At 47.3% G+C, this 15100-nt stretch overlaps 1 protein-coding gene across 2 annotated transcripts in view; it reads right to left on the reverse strand.

The window, feature by feature from the left end:
• LOC102958111 (pseudouridine 5'-phosphatase) overlaps positions 1-15100 on the reverse strand; it is a 173396-nt gene that overhangs the window by 82233 nt on the left and 76063 nt on the right. The window contains exon 4 of one of the 2 annotated variants that reach the window (XM_042973772.1): positions 6840-7505. The exons of the other annotated variant lie outside the window; for it this stretch is intronic. Within the exon in view, the coding sequence (XP_042829706.1) occupies positions 7329-7505 (177 nt within the window). The 3' untranslated portion in view covers positions 6840-7328. Of the gene's footprint in view, positions 1-6839; positions 7506-15100 lie in introns of those variants that run through there. 2 annotated transcript variants of the gene reach the window in all.

Here is a 15100-nt window from a genome sequence, read left to right on the forward strand (position 1 = left end):
CTTAAGCTGAAATCAAGAGTGGGACACTTAACCGACGGAGCCACCCAGGATTTTTTTTTACTTTTTCCCTCTGATGGTTACAAAAAAAAAATGCTGCTGTGAACACTTGTGTACAAAAAAATTTGTCCACACAAATTTTTGTGTGGACGTATGTTATTATGAATTCCTGGGTTGTATGGTCCATGTATGTTTTAGTTTTTGAGAAAACAGCCAGGCTTTGAGGGACTTCTGATTTCACCTTAAATGCCACTTGTACAGTGAGGACCCCTCCTTGACCCTGTAAGTCCCCCAATTAAATTAGGTGCCCACTGCTATTCTTAGATTCTGTTCTTGCACGTTGCAGTGTTTATGACAATTGACAGTGGCACCTTTCGGTGTGTGATTCCTTCCTGTGTCTCCCATAGTAAATTACATATCCATGCAGTCTACATCGCTGGGAAATAAAACAGGGGGAACTGGGTGGCACTTGTTTTCCCCTTGAACTCTCAGAATACGTTTTGACCTATTCCTTCAAGGAGGTTCTGGCCAGGGAAAGTCGGATGCGTGTTCACAGCTAACATGAAGGAGGAGACAACATATGGGTCTGCAGGCACTGTCACAGGACTCGATCTGCCTGTCCCGGGACCCTGGGAACAATGTAGGTCATGCACTCAAGGCTGACTTCCATCATCTTAGTAGCAACTGTTCCCTGGATGTGATGAGGTGATGGTAGAACGGGCCATTTGCAGATCATGGTTTGGAGGAAAGAAATCAAGGTAGAGAAATAGAACTGACATTGGAAATACTTTAAGGGAGGGGAGTGATGGGTGAAAAGCCTCAGATCTTATACCTTGAGAGGTATTAAAAACACCCTCCCTAGCGCACCTTTTGGGATGAGCACTGGGTGTTATATGGAAACCAATTGGACAATAAATTTCATATATTGGAAAAAAATAAAAATAAACCACCACCACCACCAACAACAAAACACCCTCCCTAAGAGTAACCACATGGCATTCTTGAGGAACTTTGAGCCTAGGGATAGGATGACTTCCAAGAGCTACCGTGTGCCTAGAAACACCCATGGACGATTACTGACACCACTCTGGTCTTGAATTGGCTAATGACTTGCTTATAGACAAGACTGTGCATCAGTAAGAACATCAGCAGAGAACAAACAGCTCATCACACAGGCCTGATAAGTACTTGCAAAGAAAGGGCACTCAGGAATGATATTTTACAGTGTTTTCTGAAGGTACGTTGAGAATACCAAAGTCCAGAGTAATGAGGGAGCTGTCTCATGCATAGACAAGCGGAAGCATCCCAAGACCTTAATATTTTCCCAATTAAATTGGCATCTCAAACTTGTTTAGGGACAGTATTTTTCGTGGTAAAAATTGCTAGTACAGCTAAGGCAGGTGTGTGTTCTGTCCTGCCTGCTTTACACAGTGTGCGTAGATAGATACTCAATGCAGCCCGTATGGGCTGCGTCTACACCAGTGACAATGGAACATCAAATATCGTTTTAACTCGACCAAGAAAATGTATTTCTTTCCCTGTGGTTATAGGTAATTATGTAGGGAACAGCGATGTTTTTGGAGCGTGAAGGGAGTGTAACTTATAACCCTGCTCCTCAGTCCCACTGCTTCATAATGGAGTGGCCTTTGAGTTACGTAACCTAATTGCACATCATTTTCTGTGCATTTTCTTGGAGGTAAGAGAGGGGAAGCTGGGAGTACTCTCAGCCACTACGTGCAGCAGACAGAAACAAAGCAAAAGGCGAGGACATACGTTCATAAATAAAAAGTGCCTACCTCACGATGGCACTCAACAAATGTTAGACGACCTACTTTATGCAGAAATGTAGTGTTTTGCAATTTTCAAGTGATCTGTGTATGTGAATACTTTATCCTAATTAAAACTGTTTTCCGTGAGTTTTTCATACTTCAGCAACTATCTGTGTCTTTGCCTTTGTTCTCAAGGGAAGTGCTTTTCTACAAGAGGCAAGTGAGTCTTGGGTTTGGCTTCAGAGAAGACACACGGCATGTACACACAGAGCACAGGAGAAGGAAAGGTCCCCTCCAGGGACACGACTCTGCTGGAGCTCTGTGCGAGGCCTTCTGTGGATCCCCAGGTTCTTGGCCCTCCTGGTTCTCTGGACTTCTGGTATACCTGATTCTGGGTGTCTGACTCCTTCAGGCTGGTTCTCACTGTGCCTGGCTTTGGGGCTAAGTTAGAATTCTAATCCCTTCTAGCTGTGTGTGCTGGGACTCCAAGCCATCCCAGAGGCCACGCCGACACGAGTTTCCCACCCATCCTGCCAGCTCACTCATCTCCCCAGTCCCCCAGCCCTCTCAGTGGTGGCACAGCCCAGGCCTGTTCACGGCTACATGCATGACCAAGAGTTCACCCTTTTCTCTTCGGGTGTGTGGAAGGGACCCCAAGAGGTAAGCCTGGGCGTGCTGGAAGAGATGATGACCGAGTGGCTTAACGATACATGAAGCAGGCCACAGACTCAGGGGATCTACAGAGTTCACATGGATCAAAGCAAACCGTTTCTCAGATGACCAAAGACCATGAACAAAATCTTAGCAGCAGCTGGAGAAAAGAGACAGACTGCTTACACACGTAGGACCAATAACTGGTAATTTAATCAAAATGATGGAAGCCATAGAACAGGAAACCGTATCTTTAAAGAGTAAGAGGAAATTCATTTCGAACCACAATTCAACATCCAGTGAAGCCAGCCTTATAAAGTGGTGAGATGGGCATGTTTAGACAAACAACCGAGATAATCTGTCATCATCAAATCCATCTATGTGAACACTCAATAGCATTGTTGACTGAGATTTCTGCAACGATACAAGTTTACTGATAAGTTGGTTTCCATTTTTGTTGTAGAAGTTTACACGGAATGTCTGTTTTACCACCTAGTACACACCTAACATAGCAAAATAGCTCTTATTTAGTTAAGTATGTATCCATAATGTATTCAGACTTTGAGTATCAAATGCATACCCACTCATTCCTAGAATGGATTTTGAAAATAAGCCATTTTAAGTGACTTTGTGTTATATATGACACAAACTCATCCCTTTATTCAGGTTTCTCATAAGTACATATATTTGATGGCATGTTTCCCAATGCCTCATGCTTGTTAAGGGACTAGAGACATTAGAATATTTAAATAGTCGTTTATAATTTGTATGCCCTAGAGAAATATATTACTAAGATTATGGCAACTAGTTGCAAATACTTTGATGTAAAATATTCATTTCGCATGTGATGTGGGAGAAATGCACGTAGAATTTGGTAATCGTGGGTTTCAGTCAACAAAAAGCAATGCTTTGATACAATGCCTTAATACTAATGGGACAGTTTCAGTCTCCAAAACCACCTTGTGTGAGGCACCTGCCGTTCTGTGGAGAACCAGGAAGACAGAGGTGACTATTGAGTCCTTTCACCACCACTCGGGTCAAAAGATGCAGAGAACAAATTAGCTGATTCGAGGGGCAATCAAATCACATGAGGCGGCACCATGATTTGGGTGCAACTCACATATTTCTACCTCACCGCGTACGCACTTGATAAATACCCTCCGATGCGGTGTCTCTTGGTTGTATGTGTCCTGTGATGCCCTCCAAGTAGCTCGTAAATAATCTCTCTTGAGTTAACTCAATCCGGATGAGTGTTTCTGATGAAAAGTTACAACAGTGATCACATCCTGTGGCTAAGGAAGGACATACAACTGCTATGTGCACAACATACTATTAAAGAGACTCACGGGAAACCAGAATATTGTGAGCTATCCTGAAGATCTGGTCTTCCATCACCAGAGATCATTTGTCAATCAAATCTCTTTAATCCACGGGAACTGCTGGAGTTCTGTGTTTGTTATTCCCATCCCACGTGTGACGTCAGTCACTTCTTCAGCCCAACGCCCTAGAGCATACGTTACCCCCATGTCACGGGCAAGGAATCAGAGGTGGGGGTGACAACTTTTTAGTGGTGGAGCTGAGATCTGATTTGAACTCTAACTGGAAATCCTTTGCCAAACCACACTTCAACTTCTCTTTACAAACTATGGCAATAATGATGCTGCTGCTGCTGCTAATAATGATTGATAATAACTGTAAAGACCGCTAGGGATAAACTTAGGTCAGAACGCCTTCATATAAGGCCAAAGAGGTTCTGGACTTCATCCTGTGGAATAAGGGAGTGTACACAACATTAAGTAGAGGAATGGATACACATTTTTTTTTTTATTATAAAACTCGTTCCAAGTGAAAATTTGTTTTTAAACATTGGTAACACCATTCAAAGCATGGGAAATTCAGCGTCAAAGTATTATACTCAAAGAAACAGGAACCTCAGTGGCCAAGCACTGAACACTGTTGCACAGCAGAAATGATCCGTGTGTCTTTTTTTTTTTTTTTTTTAATGTTTATTTACTTTTGAGACAGAGAGACACAAAGCATGAGGAGGGGAGGAGCAGAGAGAGAGGGAGACACAGAATCTGAAGTAGGCGCCAGGCTCTGAGCTGTCAGCACAAAATCCCGATGCGGGTCTCAAACTCACGAAATGTGAGGTCATGACCTGAGCCGAGGTTAGACGCTCAACCGACTGTGTGTCTTGATAAGACAATTCTCTCCAGTGTAAAGCAGGTCTCTGCTAGACCTCCTCTCTTGTCTACAGGTCGCTGAACTCTGAGCGCTAATTGGTAGAACTCTAAGACACAGTGATTAGTAAGACCTTCCAAGTGTTACATATGTTTCACTGATGGGGAATTAAGAACAGACCGACAGTGTCACCTCTCAGGGACTGTCATCACTAGCAAATGCTTCCGAAAAGGTACAGCGGATGGGCAAACACTAGCTGCCCGTGAGGGCAACCCTGCGTAGTCCCCTGATCCCTGCATGTCCCTAATAGAGCACACTTTAGTGCACTAAGAAAGCACAATGACCCTTGAAACTTTCTCAGCAGGAGTCACTGTGGTCTCCATTGTGTTTAATTATACCTCTGTGAGACAGATGGGTAGTTAGTGTGATCCCATCACTAAAAGGCACTGAAGTCATCAGCATGATGCAGGACAACAAGCAAGAACGGGTGTGCCTTGGCCAACCACCAGCACTTTCCTTTGTACAAAAAAGTAAGAGTGTCACCGCCATCTTGGTTAGAAGAACAAAAGTAACAGCAACGTATCTGATATCAAATTTACCCCAGAGGAAAGTGCACAGGGATCTACAAATATGTCATTGAGAGAAGCAGGAAAGCTCTTTGTGTTATTGATGCAAAATGGCTTAAGAATTAGAAAACACACCAGGGTGCCTGGGCAGCTCAGTAGGTTGAGAGTCCAACTTCAGCTCAGGTCAGGATCTCACAGTGTGTGAGTTTGAGCCCCACATCAGGCTCTGTGCTGAGAGCTCAGAGCCTGGAGCCTGCTTCAGATTCTGTGTCTCCCTCTCTCTCTGCCCCTCCCCTGCTCATGCTCGGTCTCTGTCTCAGAAATAAATAAACATTAAAAAAAAAAATTTAAAAAGAATTATAAAACACACATATTTTGGAAGGAGATCCCAAACCCAACAAGTGACCATTTCACAGACAGCCTCTGTTGCAGGCAAAGACAGCGATGTGTCCTTATAATACATGAATGCCATTTTATGGTGTGAGTACTGTTTGGCTTTAAAAAAAAAAAAAGAAAAAAGGTCAAACAGTGACACATATGTTTTATGTTTGTTAGAGGATATATGTTTCTAAAAAGGTTGAAATGAAACTCCCATAGGAACGTAATGTCGAACCAGCGTCAAAGATTTTATTCAACTTGATTAACTGGTGAGGGATCCAGTAAGACGTTACAAGCAGCTTGAGGGAGAATTCAGAGAGCGGATCCATACACTGGCGATCGTGAATGCTGAAATGAATCTCTGAATGGATACAAAACTGGTCAACAGCCGGAGGCAAAGCATGAACAGATGTACCCTGACATACATCCCCAGCATTTTTCCGCCATTTGCACTTGGAAATTTGCTCAACAACCATGTGTGACACACCAGCAGGCCAGATGCACCCTGGGATTGCATTCTTCTCGCATATTCCAGTGCCTTTCTCAATTTTCCTACCACAAAACATGAAGTAAATCTATTAAAAGGAGCTCACTGCCAAAGTAGAATTATTCCAAAAATGTGCTAATAAGGCTCTCGGTCGTGGTAAGCATGCACTCTGAATTCAAGTTATATGTGCATTGAAGACTGTGCTAGAAAGAATACATGTTTTTAGACTCGGGGGATGATTTTTTTTTTTTTTTTTTTTTTTTTGAGGTAGAAAGGACATCCTCCGATGTGGACGTGCACGTAGACGTAATAAGATGTGGGCTGCACTGAAAAGAAACTCAGGATGTCACGGTTCAGAGGTGGTGTCTGAGTACAGGTGCACAGAGAGGTTCTGAGGGCACAGAAGGACTGTGAATTCTGCTGATAACGAGGATGATTTCTCAGGGCTCACCCGCGACATGGCTTCTCCACTCAGATTGCAGAACAAATGCAATTGCCATCTCACGTTTATCAGCTCCTTTGGCACATTACGACCAATACTTAAAAAAGAAAATAGCATAGGAAACATGTAAATATATATGTACATACATATATACATATATATATACGTAACCATATACATATATGTACACATATTTTACATTTTCCAGCCAGGATTTAGAAAAAGTAAAAGAGGGGCTCCTGGGTGGCTCATTCAGTTGAATCTCTAACCCTTGATTTCAGCTCGGGTTGTGGGATCGAGCCCTGCATAGGGCTCTGTGCTTAGTGTGGACCCTGCTTATGGTTCTCTCCCTCTCTCTAAAACAAAACAAAACAAAACAAAATAAAAACACAAAAACTAAAAAGGCAGGCAGAAATGAACACACATATAATTTCATTTTGTGGTGGACACGTTAGTATTTGCACATACAAGGGCGTATGTATTTAAACACATACCTATAAACACCCACGTATTTGTCCATACGCACACATATACGTACATGCACAGGCGCTCACAAGCATGTGTACATCTGTCCATTTGCCATGTGTGACGGCTACAGGATTCCTCAAATACCGAGACACTGTTCATTCGCGCACTCTACGACCATGCACGTGAGCGTTTCGGTCTGTGCTGTGGGCCGTCTCTGCTTTGCCGTGTCTCAGCTGTGACGCCGTGGTCTGTCAGCACCGGCCAGAGGAGGCCAAGCCCACGTGGGATGGGAAGCCACACATAACGGGCTGGGAGGACCGCTGGCTCACGGGGTGATTGCCTGGGTGCCACGGGTCACCCGAGTGGGCGCCATAGCCACGGCGGGACGCTCACTCGTAGCGCGGCAAACCAAAGAGCTCGGGCTGGAAATCCTGCAGGGAATCCAGGACCAGCGTGGCCTTGGACGTCAAATGGCGCTGCAGATTTCGGTCTGGAACCATGACCACCTGCATGCCGGCTGCAAGGGCCGCGTCCACGCCGTTGGGAGCGTCTTCAAAGACGAGGCACTGTAGGGTGAGGAAGAAAAACAGGGTTGAGACGGCCTTTCTCCTAACCAGGCGCTTAGACTGGGTTTTCAAGGTATTTATTATTGACATGCCCGGTCGGCTGTGTCACCGTGCGGACCGAGACGGAAACGAGGTGCAGGCTTTCCAGTCTGGCACGGTGGGTGAGGCCAGCACGCCCGTTCGCACGCGTGGTCCTGTGGGGCTTCGCACAGCTGCTACTTTGGAGGGGACAGGTTTCCGTACCGAAATGTGGCTCAGCGGGGCAGGAAAGAGGGAGGCCGGGTGTCAAACTTTGTTTTATTGGCATCCCAGGAAGCTGTTCCTTCAACAGTTGAACATTCAGAGCAGGAGAGAAAATCGTGCAGGCACATGAGACACGCTTTTTAAAAAATTTTTTTTTAATGTTTATTTATTTTTGAGACAAAGAGAGACAGAGCATGAACGGGGGAGGGTCACAGAGAGAGGGAAACACAGAATTGGAAGCAGGCTCCAGGCTCTGAGCTGTTAGCACAGAGCCCGACGCGGGGCTTGAACTCACGGACCGCGAGATCGTGACCTGAGCCGAAGTCGGATGCTTAACCGACTGAGCCACCCAGGCGCCCCGAGCCACGCTTTTTAAATGCAAGCGCACTTCACGGCTGGTGGTGTTGTTAGGCTTTGGGAACTGAATGGTTACAGTGCTGGCGTGAAAGGCTGAGCCTCTACTGGGCTGAGGCGTGCGACAAAAGTTTCTGGGCTCCAAGGCCGCGTGCTGCCACGTGTGATCTCTCCTTCAGGTCACCGTGCGAACCCACCTCGTCATCGGGGTGACTGCCACCCCGTCAGGCACCCACGTTTTTGTTTAATGTTTATTTCTGAGACAGACAGACACAGAGCACGAGTAGGGGAGGGACAGACAGGGACACACAGAATCGGAAGCAGGCTCCAGGCTCCGAGCCGTCAGCACAGAGCCCGATGCGGGGCTTGAACTCACGAACCGAGATATCGCGACCTGAGGTGAAGTCGGTCGTTTCACCGACTGAGCCACCCAGGCGCCCCAAGATGCCTACGTTTCAAATTGGGTGTCCGTGCACAGTGCTTATCAGGCAGCTCCTAGACATCCCGTCATGTGACCAGCACCACGGGATGGCTCCCATCAGGAGTCTCTCCAAACGAGAGGTCTCACATCCATGCAACGGTCGATCGGCCAGACATCACTGTCTGCGCAGGGGAGACACGCATCTAGAAAGTTCCCTCGGGACCTGGAGACAGCTTCATGAATTCTCTCTTGGTAATGTTCTATTCTTGCAGGGGCCAGACTTCTGGAGACAGGGCTCCGGTCACGGCTGCGAGATGCTCTCCCCGTGTCCCCGCTGTGTCCTTTGCTGACTCACAAGTGCCAGCACATGCCAAGGTCACACCTATCCGCCCACCCGGCCCGTGTCGTCCTGCCTTCATCACGAGAACCTTGTCCCCGGCGGGTAGTCGCAGCTCACTGCGCTTGTGACCCGGGGGCTCCCGGACATCAGCGTCAGTGCTGTGACCTACGAGTTCTGCATCCTGTCATGCCTGTAGGTCGGTGGAAAACACACGCCCACACTGCCTCACTGACACACATGTACACACTCATATGCTCACAGAAACTCGCAGAGACATATATATGCACACTCATGCACACCGTCACAGCACTCAGATATGCAAACCCATGCTCACAGAGATGCATGCATGCACACTCAAACTCACAAACACACACGTGCACACGAAGATACTTGCACACACAGAAACCCACAGATACACCTGCACACTCACCAACACTCATGCATGCACACACGCGCACACACACACACACACACACACACACACACACACACTCCTACGGTCTTTCCTGTTGCACCGTTCCGTAGCAAGTATACTTCTCCACCCCCCTCCTTCCTTTCCAGCTGGGCCGAGATCTCCTCGGCCCCCTCCCCCAGGGGCAGAAGCCAGGGCTGAATGAGCTCCTGGGCATCAGAATGACCCCCCGGCTTCAGCAGGGGGCCACCTTCAGGGACTAAGCTGGTTTACCCCGGAGACGGGGCTTCGAGCAGTAGAAACCAGACACACTGGACAAACAGGACACTCAGCTCCTCTGCCTTCCTTCCGAGAACTTAACAAGGCCTCCGGCTTTTCTTCAAGTTCCCCGCTTCTGCCGTTGAGTCAACGGTCTCCATCAGACGGGAGGCAGAGTGGGCTGACAACGGGCAGGCTTGTCTTTTTAGCTCTCCTGCTCAGACTTCCCGCTGGTGACAGTTCTGTCCCTGCCTTTTTACAGTTACGACCTCACTGCATTCTAAATGTCAACTGCTTTACGTGGGGTCAGGGATGGGCACCGAAATGTCCAGCGGCCTCGTGTTTTTCAACTATGCCCTGTGTCCTCCGAGAATTTGGGAGCTTTGTGCAGTCCAGCTGTGAAACGTCGGCTGGAAGAGAGGAAGAGGTTTTGGTGATCCCTTGGGGTAGCCGTGCTTGGCGAAAGTCACAAAAGCAGCGTCTACTCTGCATCTGGGAGGCTCATCGCTGTGGGGAGACCCGGAAACCGCGGCACCTGCCGAACAGGGCTCCACGCCTCTGTCCCCCACCCAGAACACCGCCGAGCGCCCACGCCTGAGAGCTCTTTTGCAGACGCCGCGGTGTGCGTCCCGGGAGATACAAGGAGGGGGCACGAGTGACGAGGAAAGGCGTCCCAGGTGCTCTCGGCATGAGGGGCAGGCAAAGTTCCTGAGGATCCTCCCTCTCAGCCTGGCGTTCCCTCAGTGGGAGGACACTCGGCGGGAAAGGCGGGCTAGTGCGGGAGCAAGCCGCGTGCGGGGCCGGAGACAGCTCGGTGCCTGCAAGTCAACCACAGCGGCCGGGGGCACCCGGGGGGCTCGGTCGCTTACCACCCCCCAGCTCTTCATTTCAGCTCAGGTCAGGATGTCACGGTTCATGAGATTGAGCCTGCATTGGCCTTTGTGCTGACAGTGTGGAGCCTGCTCAGGGCTCGCGCGCGCTCTCTCTCTCTCTCTCTCTCTCTCTCTCTGCCCCGCTCCTGCTCATGCTCTCTCTCAAAGTAAATAAATAAACCTAAATTTTTTTTTTAAAGAAATCAGAGCGGCCAGATGCAGGACAGGTAAACAGACAGGTTAACAAAGCCGGCTTCACCGCCAGCCACGTGTGGCACTGGATTCTTGAGATGCCATCGTTCCTGGACTTGTACGTTTTCCTGTTTCTTCGCAGAGGCAGAACTACAAAGCACAAGCACCACTATATTTCGAAGCACTTAGAAAAGCGTCTCAAAAGCTTTTTGTGTCCCTTGTATTGCCTGTGTCTTGACTCCTAAGATCTCATGTATTTCCATGGACGCGTGGGAGGAAAGAGCCCAGCGTGTAAACACCTAGGCATTTTATGAATACTCATACTATAGCTTATCTACCTATTGAAACCCAGAAATAAATCTCTGAAATTTGCCTGAAGTGACTCTATTAATCATAACTCGAAGAACGTAAAAGCATCGAAAGATGTATGCTGAAACTAAACAAAACCAGAAACGCAAAGCTCAGATCCTGCTCAAATAAAAGCAGGAAGAATGTTTTTTATTCAAATATACAAACGCCTCCGTGTGGTTTCTGCCTGTCCCACCCAGCTCACTGAAAGTTTCACTCCACCGACCTTTACCTCTTTCTTCTTTTAAGTCCTTCTGGGTTCCTTGAGCCCCGACCTACCCCTTCCCACCCTGCGCTGACTCATTATACTGCACCGTAAACTCACTCACACCCACCTGTAAAACGTGAATTGTGTTACTTGCACTTAGCTGCATGCGGGAAGGAGGGCTGGGGCACCAGAGACCTTTGAACCTGTTCTACTGTGCTCTCTTTCTCTCCCACGAAATTCACATGGACATGTGTGTGGGTATGTGTGTTTCAGTGCATGTGAATTCACGTAGCGATTTTTTGTGGCACAGCACAAGAGGTGGGATCTCCAGAACATGCTCCCATGACTTCAAGGAAGCTTCCGGGCAGCAGTAATATCCTTCTCTCACCTGTGGGGACAGGACCAGGACTGCACCTGGCCGTGACGGGGTGGGGTTGGAGGACAGGCACCTGCTCGGGGTGCCGTGGCAAACAGGGAGCATCTATCTGATGAACAACCTGCTAAATTAGGGGAGATGTGGATGTGTCCCTGCCCAGGACGAAAAGGAACAAAGGGACCAAAGAGTGTCCAAGCTGGACGACAGCGGGTGACCCAGCCCGGTCCTTGTCACCGAGAAGGTATCAGAGCCACGGGAAGTTCACATGTAAGCTGAAGGTCAAACGGGCATGCACATGACAGAATTTAGGAAGAGTCCCAGCCTCCGTAATCCAACGTTCTTTCCACTTTAGAAGCTGAAGCCTAAAATGTATCTGAATTCCATCTGCGGAAGAGGAGACGAGCTTAATTAAACTATAGCCTGAAGGGTTTAATTTAGAAAGAATGACATTTCCAACTATCTGGGAGGTGAGGCATTTTGGGGGCTGACCGCCCAGAGGGGGAGATGTGTAAGCTGAGCAGCACCCTGTCGGGGGACATCTGTGCGTGTCTTCACCCAGCCTGGTCACCGGAACCAGCGGGGGTGTCACAAGGCCCTTGCCCTTTATTCTTTCAAAGAGAAGCATCACATAACCAAGACTGGCCGTTTTGTAAAGAACGAGTTGGGCAGAACAGACTCTCTGTGTGTCTGACGTCTCCTCACCAGCTCAGGTCAGCGGAGCCAGGAAAAGGGTGGCAACGGCCCCAGAGGGACGGGACCTCCTCACTTGGTGGGCGGGGTCAGTCTTCAACCCTGCACCTGTGCTCCCTCAGGACACAAGTGTCCAGACCAGCTGGAGATGTCGTCTGGTGACTAAAGCTGTCCGTTCGGCAATTACCAGTGTCCCTTTGAGGCTGCACGCTGCTCTGGAACTAGCGAAATTCCCACATGTGACTACGTCGTCTCTGGGGAACAGAGTGTCTCCCTTTGTTGGTGAACCAAAATCTGATACCAAGTCACTTCAGGTTCACTTCGAAGACTCTCAGAGACAATCCGGGATCATCTGTGTGTGCATTTTAAGTACTCCCATGGGCGCGTCCATGGTCATTCACCATTTAAAAGCCAGGCATGATCTGAATCAAATCCCTAAAGGCAATGTTCCGCTAAACCGCTATTTTCATGCTGAAACTTCCACTGTATGACTTTTTGTAGATTTTATTCTGTAAGTTAATTTTGTAACATCAAGCTCAGTTCTTACATCGTGAGACACTGAAACTTGAAGAAGGCCTTAAACTTTATTTGTGACGTTCTCAGTCAGCAGGGCTCCCAGCTAAGGTTTGCTTTATTTATCTCCATGTTCTTTGTCAGACAGTGAATTAGTATAAATAAGTGCCACAGTATTGTGATGATGGATATGTATACACTTCGTTAGATGTTTACTTAAATAATACACCTCTACATAATATTAAAATGATGGAAGTTTGCATGTATTTTGTTATTAATTAGTACTTTTGTTTATATTATTTGTCTGTCCATCCATCTGCCTATCTTTCATCCAACCATGCATTCCTTATTATCTTATATCCATCCTTCCATCCATCATCTATCAACTATCTATCCATCATCCATCTATCTACTTAACTACCTATCCTATCTATCTATCTATCTATCTATCTATCTATCTATCTATCATCTATCCATCTGTCCACCCATGCACCTACCCATCTATCTTGTCTATCTATCTATCTACCTATCATCTTATCCATCCATCCATCCCTATATCTATCAACCATCCATCATCCATCAGCTGTCTATCCATCATCTATCCATCATCCATCTATCTACTTAACTACCTATCCTATCTATCTATCTATCTATCTATCTATCTATCTATCTATCATCTATCCATCTGTCCACCCATGCACCTACCCATCTATCTTGTCTGTCTGTCTATCTATCTGTCTACCTATCGTCTATCCATCCATCCCTATATCAACCATCCATCATCCATCAGCTGTCTATCCATCATCTATCCATCATCCATCTATTTTTTTTTTTTTTAATTTTTTTTTTCAACGTTTTTTATTTATTTTTGGGACAGAGAGAGACAGAGCATGAACGGGGGAGGGGCAGAGAGAGAGGGACACACAGAATCGGAAACCGGCTCCAGGCTCCGAGCCATCAGCCCAGAGCCCGACGCGGGGCTCGAACCCACGGACCGCGAGATCGTGACCTGGCTGAAGTCGGACGCTTAACCGACTGCGCCACCCAGGCGCCCCCATCCATCTATCTATTTAACTACCTATCATGTCTATCAATCATCCATCCCTCTCTCTCTCTCCCTCTTTCCCTCTCTCTCTGGCTCTCTCTCTCTCTCTCTACCTATCTACCTACCTATCCGAACAGCCATAACCCTCCCTGTAGGTGAAGCAGATTCTAGCTCTGGTGTGGTCCCTAGGAAACAGTGTCTGACTCAGATACATCTCACAAGTTCTTTGACAAATACCTTGCATACTGCAGAGCTACTGACTTCTTCAATTAATTTTGGTCTGGAAATCAAAGAACAAAACCAGTACTCGCATAAACATATCCGTAGCCAAATCCTCTAGAGTCGTAAGGTACGTACATGAATGGACACCACCACTACATGGATTCCTTCACCTTTTGAGAAACCTTTAAAGAAATGTAGGCTGTAATAACGTGGTGGTCACAGGTACGTGTGGGAGGCTTCCTGAGAAATTCTCTCTCCTCTTATTCAGGAAAAGTACGTTGTAAGGCGCTCAGGGTCCGTTTTAGAGCATACGCATGCAAATTAACTGTTGAGCAAAGGACTCTGAAATAGCTCAGAAATCTTTGTGTGATGTTCTTTTAATAACACAGATTCTGTGTCCACCAAATTCGTCAGGGACCACTGAAAAGTCCAGCAAAGCTCTCAAAGGGAGTTTTAAGGTTGATAAAAGAAGTCTTAGTAGTTTCTAGACGGTCAACAGAATCCTCTTTTTCCTTTTCCTATTTTATGCATACAAATAAATATGAAAAATTGCTCCGGTATTACTCGCCCCTTTGCACGATACTCAGGATAACACAGGGATCGTGATCTGGGCCATTGTTGGTTTCACACATTAAAAGCTAACCTCTTTGGACATCAGCCTCCTGAAGACGATGCATCGACATAACGAGTATGCCTAAACATGTTGTACGTGGGCTTGGCTGACCTCCACCAAATTCATGGTGAACACTAATTCCCAGTTCATGACTGTGTTTGGAGACAGGGGGCTTAGGGGGGTTTTAACGTTAAATGGGCCGTGGGGGCCCTAATCAGACAGGATTGGTGTCCTCATAAGAAGAGGAAGAGAGATTGCTCTGCTCCCCACTCCCACGCTCAGAGGAAAAGGCACGTGAGGACGAAGAATCCTGGAGAATTCTTAGAGAAGCTTCTTAGAGAAGCAGGAAACCAAGTGTGGTTCTGTGATTACGCCTACAACTGTCGACCCCGTTAGCTCCCTGATCTTGAACTCCCAGCTGCCAGAACTGGAAGAGACCACAAATGCCGTTGCTCAAGCCGCCCAGTGTGTGGGGTTTGCTCGGGCAG

This window comes from Panthera tigris, chromosome X (assembly GCF_018350195.1).
Source record: "Panthera tigris isolate Pti1 chromosome X, P.tigris_Pti1_mat1.1, whole genome shotgun sequence".
Classification (NCBI taxonomy): Eukaryota; Metazoa; Chordata; class Mammalia; order Carnivora; family Felidae; genus Panthera; species Panthera tigris.